Source organism: Osmerus mordax, chromosome 13 (genome assembly GCF_038355195.1).
Source record: "Osmerus mordax isolate fOsmMor3 chromosome 13, fOsmMor3.pri, whole genome shotgun sequence".
NCBI lineage: Eukaryota > Metazoa > Chordata > Actinopteri > Osmeriformes > Osmeridae > Osmerus > Osmerus mordax.
Genome location: NC_090062.1, coordinates 12,144,753 through 12,154,263, shown reverse-complemented (window position 1 = coordinate 12,154,263; position 9,511 = coordinate 12,144,753). Strand labels below are relative to the sequence as shown.

The following is a 9,511-nucleotide window of genomic DNA, read 5'->3' as shown; positions in this document are numbered from 1 at the left end:
TTGTGTTTCAGCCTGGGATGAAACTGTCCCAGAATGCAGTACTTAATTCCTGTTAACTACCATCTCTTCCTGCTACTTTAGATGTTTGGACTAGAGGCAGATGCTATCTCTAGATTATAGATGTGTATAATTATGTCCAGGCACGCATGTCTCCAGTGAGTCTCCAGTGAGAGAAACAACCAAGAGCTCTGTCCTGATGCCCAAATAGACCTGCCCCTGATGCCCACATGCCTGATGGAGTTGTCCCAGTGGGGTTGCCCTGACAGAGCATCCAAACAAACATACTCAAACTTGATTGTTTAGCTGTTTTTACAAGCCATGTTACCCACAGATCAGCACTGATAACCAACCAAAACACTCAGAGAGAAGACTGAACTGAAAAAATAAAAGACTGAAAAAACGTCTAATTTGTCTTCGGTCACTGATCATCTTTCAATAACACTGCAGCATTTATAAACTAAATCACATTAGCAGGCTGTCTCAGCGAATGAGAAGATGGCACCCATGGGGTTGTCTTTTGTTCAACATTTGGGCTAAATGGAGCATAAAGCTGGATGATTACATTAATGCTCCTCATAATCTCTAAAGTGTGAATCTCCTGTTCTTAATACACACAATCTAATGTACACAATCCTAAACAGTTTATATTAGTGCCCTCTATTAAAATAGTACATTGTTACAATGTACCATGTAGTTGGGGAGGCAGAATATTGTGGTGAAAAGATCCTGTTCTCGTGTGTTTTCTATGTGCACTCATGTATTGGTCACAGATAGGATGGACCAGTGGCGATTTTAACTGGAGGGTCTGGAGGGTGGTCAGCAGGCTCAGAATTCAGGGCCAGTTGCCACACAGCCCTGACCTCACATAGACTGAGTACATTGTTGTCAGGGTAAAAATGACAGAGTTACCGTAATTGTTCCGAGCTGTTCTGTTTCCAAGAATAGGTTGAATGACAGATAACTTTTTTCAGATGCATTTTAACAAGCTAAACTATGTTTTGTGAGTAGAGAAAAAATGGACTTTGCCGTTTGGCTCCTTTCTACCATAGTTAGTCATCGGCAGAAACAGGAAATGGCACTGCAGGTATTGTTATTCTGTCACAGAGTATACAGTTATCCTCTTCTGCAATGATAGAGGCGAGTGAGTAAGTGGGTGTCACTGGTAAATATATAATTACAGTAGAACTGGTCATGACTCACAAGCTCAGGTACAGACTACAAAGGAAGAAATGCCAAGCTGTTATCCAGTTTTCCAAAAACATACCTTATCATACAGTACAGCAATCAGCAACCTTGTTGTATCATAATTAACTAACAGTGACATGCTGAGGTCAGAATGAGCATAGATAGAAACGGTTGGGCATGCGTGGGAGTTAGCACTGCATGTCCTTGACTGAGCATTCCTAACAGTCATGTTCAGTGTGAGGAGAACACCGGTGTTGGTTGACAGTTCCAAGAGTTTGGGGCACAAAGCACTCTTTATGTGTGCGAGGGTACCACCCTGTGACTCAGGAAGCTGTGTGTATGTGAGTGCAGGCTGCCAGGCCCCAGGGACCCACTAGGAGGTGAGCTCTGTTTTATCACACAAAGGAAACTGCTTCCATCCAGAACATTGAGAACCCTGCAGCACAAGGAACTAGAAGCTCAAATATACGCTCGTTCCAGGATTACCTCATGACCAACAGGATCTTTGTTTTGTGAAATGTTAACCTGTATTAGCGGCCCTATAAGAGTAGAAATGTAACTAAATGAATTACTAATCAAACAGTCATAGGATGTGATTTCTCCATATGGAACCAGTCACATAATGATTATCTTCTCAGGCTACACCCTTGTGCTACTTCTTTGATATTAACAGTGTCAAAGGCCTCACTCTGACGTCAAGCAGTCCAGAGATGTCACAAAGAAGACAAATATGAAGATATTTCAGCTGGGAGATCTGACAGAATGGGAGGTCCCTCAGGAGCACAGCTGCTCAAGTCTGGGTAAAATGTTGATTGTCGGAAGGGTCAGGGATGCCTTGCTGTCTCACTGCATGGATGACATGTATGAGATCGGCTCCACCCCTGGCAGACAGGGAGCCAGAGACCACCCTGAGCTCAGAGCAGGGCCATGGGTCTGGTTCTACCACCAGCTGCATGACAAAGTCAGCACTGCCCACGCATTTCGACTAACCTTTATATAACTCCAGTAGTCGTGGGAACAAGAAGCAGGGCCTCACTCGCCCCCTGTTTTACTGCCTGGACAGTCATTAATATGATCAGAGCCCGAGGAAGACAGGAGGACTATCCTCTGGGTATGAGCCATTGAGGGAGTGTGTATAAGTATTACAGTGCATGAGTAATGTCTGGAGCCCTTAGAACTTATTTTCAGAGCTGATTTTGCAGTCAAGAGGAACATCACGGAAAGATCAAAGGAATCCTTGTACAGTTCAAGTGGGGATGGAATCCGGCTGTCAACCCGCAGAGCGAATTTCTCTCACCAGAGAATAAATGGTTTGTATCTCAGATGCAATTCTTGAGTTCTTGCCCTTGATAAACTATGTGACCTCTGAGCCGGTTTTTCTGCTGAATGCAAGTTAATGGGTGAGGATGAAAGCAGAGTGAAAGGAGTTGGAATTTGAATAATCTGTTAACTGATGTGGTGTAGACCTACCACACAGCTGTCTGACAGGTTGCTAACAAAGATATCCTCCTGGTTCCTGAGCTGCCTGGCACCTTGCTGAACTTGGGATTGTGAGTGGAAGTTGGCGGGGGTGATGTTGCTATGGTAACCGGGGTTGTCAAGGGAAAGTCTGGGAAACTGTCCTAAATAGTCCGCAAGGAGAATGACTGACAGGTCCGCCAATAAAGCATAGAGAGGAATGTGAGGGTATGCAGTGGCATTGTTCTAGAAACATTTCAGGAACGTGTCCTCAACCAAACACCTTCTTCATGTTCCAAACACTCTCAAGCTCCAATCTCTTTCTCTCTCTCACATCAAAGCTGTAGTTTGTGTATAAGAACAGAAGCTAAAACTTTGTTTCTTTTACCTCCTTTAACAAGCATGAGCTTTCATTAGATCATACAGAAGATCATTCATCTATAATTAATTCAACTTTAGTGAACTGGAAGATATTGTGTTCTGTTTGGGTTTTTTTAACCTTTGAATAAATACCAATAAAGCTCTCCCATCACTTTAGTGGCAAAGCATCAATTACAGGTTGACTCTGTGTTCAGAATGAAACTCAAAACCTCTCACTGAGCCAAAAAATAAAACAAAAAGTCCCAAGTTACAGTATGTTTGAAGAAAAGTATTGTTGCCAGGCAACTGGATTACATAGTTCATCACTAGTGGCTGGGGTGTCTTGAGTTTCTCTCAGTTTGCGCTTGCAGGAGATAGTAATCAACAGCTATTTGGTGCCAAAACAATACATTATCATGTGCTGGGAGTTCAGTACAAAATTCCAAAATGGGATGAAATACGACTCTACCCAGGAAAAAGGTGCTTCAAGTTTGGTCTCATTGAAATGCTTAGATTTCACCAGCCACACATATTTTGCGACATACATGTAAGACATTTTCATTATTCTCATTTCACATGATGTAAAAGAGAATTAATATATCAATTAAAGGACAAATATTGTGTTAACTCGCATATTACCACATATATTTGGATCACATTTTAGCATTAAAAGTCCCATTTATCTAATGGAGCTTAAACTTACAGCAAGAAGTTTAATGAGCGAGAAACTGTTTTGTACTGAGGGATGGTGAATCAGATGATGTTTGCCAGATGTTATTTTTTTGCCTGCTGTTTGTTTTTCCTCTGTAAATGAATGCTACTTAACTACTTGTGATGTCTAGGGATTTGTGGTAGATGGAAAACCCAGAAGATCTTTGGCCCTGTGTTCCAGAAATAAATATAGCATTGGTTGCTGGGAGGCTGGCTCATGCCATGGTGAAACTAGGAACTCAGCGCCATCTAGTGATCTGAGGAGGAAAATAACTCCAAACAGATTATGAAGAGACAAGGTAATAGACCCCATGGTCAATCACTGAGGGGCATTAACATTTATTTAGTAAGATGTCATACCATCCCATCCATGAAGGAACATCTTTCCCCTTATAATAGTAAACTCTCAACATTTAGTTAGAATACCGTCTGACGGCAACACACAAACAGTCAAGACGTAGACAGACAATAACAATACAGACATAGATAGTGCTTTCAATCCTCTGCGTAGAGGGGACGATCATTGCTGTGGCTCAACAACGGTGTGTTTACAGTGACCTCAGCACAAACATCCCCTATCAGCAGGGTTCAGTTGGAGAGCATAGTCGAGGTGAGGGATGTGGTGGAGTGGGGAGTTTAGATTTTCTTTAGAAGTTTTTCTTGAGGAAGTTAATGAGCCCGTTGGTTGAGGAGTCGTGCGACTTCACCTCAGTCTTGTCTTGCAGTTCGGGCTCGATCTGCTTCGCCAGCTGTTTGCCCAGCTCCACTCTGAGGTGAGATCAGAGAGCAGAGAGAGAGAGAGAGAGAGAGAGAGAGAGAGAGAGAGAGAGAGAGAGAGAGAGAGAGAGAGAGAGAGAGAGAGAGAGAGAGAGAGGGAGAGAGAGGGAGAGAGAGAGAGAGAGAGAGAGAGAGAGAGAGAGAGAGAGAGAGAGAGGGGGAGAGAGAGAGAGCTGAGAAGGAGGACCAGAGGGGGGAAGGAATTTCAATGCTGAATATTTGATCAATTGGATATACTATTCTCTACTACTCACCCCCACTGGTCAAAACTGTTGATCTCCCACATAGTGCCCTGGACGAAGATCTTGTGTTCGTACATGGCTGAGGTAAATACAAAAGGCATGCAAAATCATTAGAAAGGTTTCCACGTCAAGACATATTGAAAATCTATCCAAACAAACCATCCATATTAAGGTCTTACCAATAAGTGCCCCCAGTGTGTATGGATTCAGTTTCTTGAAGATAATTGAATTGGTTGGCCTGTTTCCTTGGAATACCTTAGGATCAAATCCATAATGAAAAATTATTCAATCCCTGATTTAAAATCAAAGTGTTCACTTAGCATTAAAATGAAAATTGAATGAAATTATAAAAGCAATTGGTCATAAAAAAGTTAAATAGCAACCAGTTTGATTCCTTAATAAGAACTGTTCATTGTTCCATAAGTGCACACAATGCTGGTGTCACACTGACTTTGTGTGGCAGCAGCTTGTCCAGGGCCTCTCCTGTCAGGCCAGCAGCCTCCAGCTCCTTCTTAGCCTCCTCTGTGGTCTTCCCCTTCATCAGAGCCTCAGTCTGGGCCAGGAAGTTAGCCAGCAGAATCTACAAACCCACACCAGACAGGTTCAGTGTTGAACATGTGTCTAGGTAGAAAGCAATGCATTCAGTGACGCTTGCTTTTTAAATACTGGTAAAACCCTAATAGAGAATTAAACCAAATATTCTGATCTAGGATGTCCTGTTCTCCCGGAGGTACCTTATGGTGAAGATTGTCCCTGATGGGGTGCTGTGATTGGGCAGGGATGAGGAAGTCAGCTGGCACCATGCGAGTACCTGTCAAGGACACAGTTCCATTGTTCTCAGTTTCAGTGGTTTATTAATAAACTGAAGTTATGTATATTGATTGCCCAGAGATTAGACAGCACCTTGGTGGATAAGCTGGTAGAAAGCATGCTGCCCGTTGGTTCCTGGCTCTCCCCAGACTATGGGCCCAGTGTGGTAGTCCACTCGTGCACCATCTTTTGTAATGTACTTTCCATTGGACTCCATGTCACCCTGCAGAACCACAGCTTTATTTAACGCTCCTTGGTACTTACCATTCTATGACATATCTTTGCAGTTTCTGGTCAGCTTTATACATCTGATTATATCTGTCCTTGTGGTCAATATGTAGGTTCAGAGCAAGTCATAGATGTGCAATTTTAATTGAAATGCACTTGAACAGTCAAAGTTAACCAAGAGATGGGGTGAGTAGACAGGGCCGTGCCTGTTGGAAGTAGGCGGTGAAGCGATGCATGTACTGGTCGTAGGGCAGCATGACGTGAGTCTCGGCATGGAAGAAGTTGATATACCAGATGCCCAGTAGAGCTAGGAGAACGGGGGCGTTCTTGTCCAGAGGGGCTGTGCGGAAATGGTTGTCCTATGGGAAGGGAGACAGGAGTCAATGCATATTTAGTGAATCCAGATGGTGAAATATATAAAGGCTAATGGCTAGTTTCAGAGCTCTATCATACAAATTGAGCATGATTTTTTGTTTACATACCATCCAGTGAGCCCCAGATAGAAGCTTCTCAAAGTTATCAAAGCCTAAAGGTATAAAACAGGAGGGAGGTTGTGAGTAATGTTTTAAAAAAAACAGTCTATGTCTATTAAAATCAAAAGAACGATGCAGTGTCATGGAATGGCAAAGTAATTCAATGCTGTTTAAATGTGTCACATACCTATGTGCAAGGCAATGGCCATCCCAATAGCAGACCACAAGGAGAAACGTCCACCGACCCACTAGAACATGAAACAACATTAATCCCTGTCTACCCCCCCCCCCCAAAGAAAAGTAAACTTGCTCTATCTTTCAACAAATATATAGGGGGGTGACAATGTTACTGACTAACTTACATACCTTAACTCAACTATTGGCATTGGGAAATATATTTACGTTTCACCTTCGTTATGTCATCATGTGAATGACCTTATGTGCTGCAGCCCATACTGTAACTTGTGTGCAGTCGTGTATCCCCCATCATAAAGGGCATGTTGGAGCTGTCCAGCCTCCAAATACCAACAATGTAACTATATGTGGCACTCTGACCTTTGATGCCATCCAGCCTTTAGCGTAACCTCTGCAAGAGAAGGTCACCACCAATAATAATCATCCTCTTCAGGGCTGAGCTGCATGAAGGCTGGCTTCTGATTACTCAACAGCTGCCAGTTCAGTGCAGGCACCTACTTCACAGGTCAAAAGTGTAGTCTATTTTTAACCCTTTCCTAAGTCACTATCAAAGGCCCTGGGCTGGGGGGAAAAGAAGAGTGGAGCAGGAAGTTTGTATGGTTGAATAACAGATACTCACATCCCAGAATTCAAACATGTTCTCTGTGTCAATGCCAAAGTCCTTAACTTTGGGCTAAGAAGAGCAACAAAGAATAGATATAATTAGTGGATCTAACTACAAATGCATTCATACATGTATAACTATTGTATACAATAGGTGGGAACTTACAGCATTTGTGGAGAGAGCCACAAAGTGTTTGGCAACTGCAGATTTCTGTTGAGGAAGGAGAACAAGGAGACAGAGTTTCGAATGTCAAATAAACATGTCGACATGTAGACATTTAAATTTCCTTATGATACCTACATCTTTTGCTGCATTGAGGAACCATTCCTTAGCAGACTCAGCATTGGTGATTGTCTCTTGGGTAGTGAATGTCTGAAGAGGGTTGTACAGTTATAATGCTGCAAATAGATGCTGAAATGGCTAAACATAGTTTTGCTTTGTCATCATCCTAAGCTCAACAGTTTACTTCCTTATTGCTTAGAGATAATCTTTTTCTTTTTTTCTGTGGAACATCTTGAAATAAGATACTGTACTTGTTTCAGGGCTTTGGTCAGGAAAGTGAGAACAGGTAGGTATCTTGACTACAACGGAGTTGGAAAGACAACCAAAACAGGCACCTTAGAGGCCACAATGAAGAGGGTGGTCTCAGCATTGAGCTGAGCTAGGGTCTTGGCAATGTGTGTGCCGTCGATGTTGGAAACAAACCACACACGGGGTCCATCCTTAGAGTAAGGCTTGAGAGCCTCTGTGACCATCAGAGGACCCTAAACAATTAACAGAAAACACACAATTATGTTTTGTCTGAGACTTCTTACAAAGTACGCTATCACATTAAATGATGTGCTCACCAGGTCTGATCCACCAATGCCAACATTGACCACATCTGTGATGGCTTTTCCAGTGTAGCCCTTCCACTCACCACTACGAACTTTCTGCGAAATATATAAAAGAGCAGGGACAGTTAGGTAAACCACTTATATGTCCACCAACATGAGTTCAGTCAAAGAGAAACACAAGACTCACATGACAGAAGCCCTTCATCTTCTCAAGAACCTTGTTGACTTCAGGCATCACATCCTTCCCTTCAACGTTGATGGGAGTGTTGGAGCGATTCCTCAGAGCCACGTGGAGCACCGCACGGCCCTAAACATGCAGGAGGACAGAGGCCATCGGGGAAGAGGTGAGGAGATCCTCTTGTAGTATTGCTTTAAATGTTTTTTTGTGAAGTTGCATCATTTCCCCCTAAACAATACACTACAAATCAGGTGAAACTGTACCTCAGTGAAGTTGATCTTCTCTCCAGAGAACATCTTCTCCCTGGCAGCATCCACTCCTCTTGACTTTGCCTAAAAAAGGAGAGACATCAAGCTGTGGGCACACTTAATTCGACAAACGGATAAGTGAAAATGTGTCTGAAACTAATAAAATAAATATAATCCAACTAAATGGTTTATAGACCAACATTAAATGCTGTTCAATTGCCTTTTCTCAAGTAAAGCAAGATCATTATTTAAATTAATCTACCAGTTCAACCAGCATCTTTAGGACATCCTCAGTGAGGAGATTCTTGGAGTAATCTAGAAGAATCTCTCCATCGTCGGTTTTTAGTGTTGTGCTGTTACAAAATAAAAAAAGTGATGCGAGATTCTGTATTTAAAAGTTCAGAAGTAATGTTTATTGACATGGAGAACAGCAAGCAGCTGTGCATTTTTCCACTTTATTTCAAATAAATATTGAGTGAAATAATAGCTGAATGTTCATTATGTTTTTGATCTCGTATACCAAATCATGATCATATAATTAAAACAACAATGCTACTAATATTTTGAGTTAGGTAAATAGTTTCTACCTGAGTTTGTTGAATCTTTCCTTGTCAGCTTCAAACATTTGCCTCATGTTGAGGCTCAAGGCATGGGCTTTGTACCATTCCTTCAGTTTCTGGAAGGTGGGGTCACTTGTGAGTCCCATAGTGTTGAGAGGGGCTTAATGTGGTCCTCCCTGCTACCCTGGCTGAGTGGGACTGACTGGGTAGAGGGGAAGGCTTTTGAAAGGCTACAGATAGGCAGCTTGCCCCTCCTCCAGTGAAACTATTCAGGGATCATGTGTACACCACATACTGCAGGCTAGCAGCAACTATACAGGACATTTTCATACAGTGACATTACACTGTCGTATTAGTTGAACGTAAGCATGCTTAGTTCAATTGTGTTAATATTTCTCAAATGACTACATTGCAAAAGCACTGTTTAGCTTAATTTGATAAAGAAAGTGTATAAAAATAAGAACATGCAAGACAAACTGCTGCATGATGCTTCAAGGCTGTCTCAGGGTTAGGGTTAGTAGAAGTAGAAGAATATAATTGGTTACGGAATTCATCATTGTATTTTAATGTAAATCATATTATAGTATGCATAAAACATATGTACCAGTGACTGTCTCTAACCAGTGTTTGAAGTACATTAGAAAAC

The 9,511-nt window shown here is 42.1% G+C and overlaps 1 protein-coding gene across 1 annotated transcript; it reads right to left on the bottom strand.

Moving 5' to 3' along the window:
- Positions 1-4,014: 4,014 nt before the first annotated feature.
- gpib (glucose-6-phosphate isomerase b) lies at positions 4,015-9,049 on the bottom strand. Its single transcript, XM_067248696.1, has 18 exons — positions 8,893-9,049; positions 8,568-8,658; positions 8,321-8,389; positions 8,067-8,186; positions 7,892-7,975; positions 7,661-7,807; positions 7,344-7,415; positions 7,209-7,253; positions 7,059-7,112; positions 6,432-6,492; positions 6,254-6,297; positions 5,978-6,130; positions 5,637-5,766; positions 5,468-5,544; positions 5,185-5,313; positions 4,913-4,988; positions 4,746-4,812; positions 4,015-4,482 (listed from the first exon to the last, which is right to left on the bottom strand). The coding sequence occupies exons 1-18, from the start codon at positions 9,009-9,011 to the stop codon at positions 4,362-4,364; spliced, it is 1,659 nt and encodes a 552-aa protein (XP_067104797.1). The 5' UTR covers positions 9,012-9,049; the 3' UTR covers positions 4,015-4,361.
- Between the last annotated feature and the right edge of the window lie 462 nt (positions 9,050-9,511).

Coding starts and splice junctions, on each gene's coding strand:
- gpib (XM_067248696.1), bottom strand. CDS start 9,011: ATGGGACTCACAAGTGACCCCACCTTCCAGAAACTGAAGGAATGGTAC. Junction 8,659..8,892: donor GAAAGATTCAACAAACTCAG/GTAGAAACTATT, acceptor ATTTTGTAACAG/CACAACACTAAAAACCGACG. Junction 5,767..5,977: donor TCACCGCCTACTTCCAACAG/GCACGGCCCTGT, acceptor GTGGTTCTGCAG/GGTGACATGGAGTCCAATGG.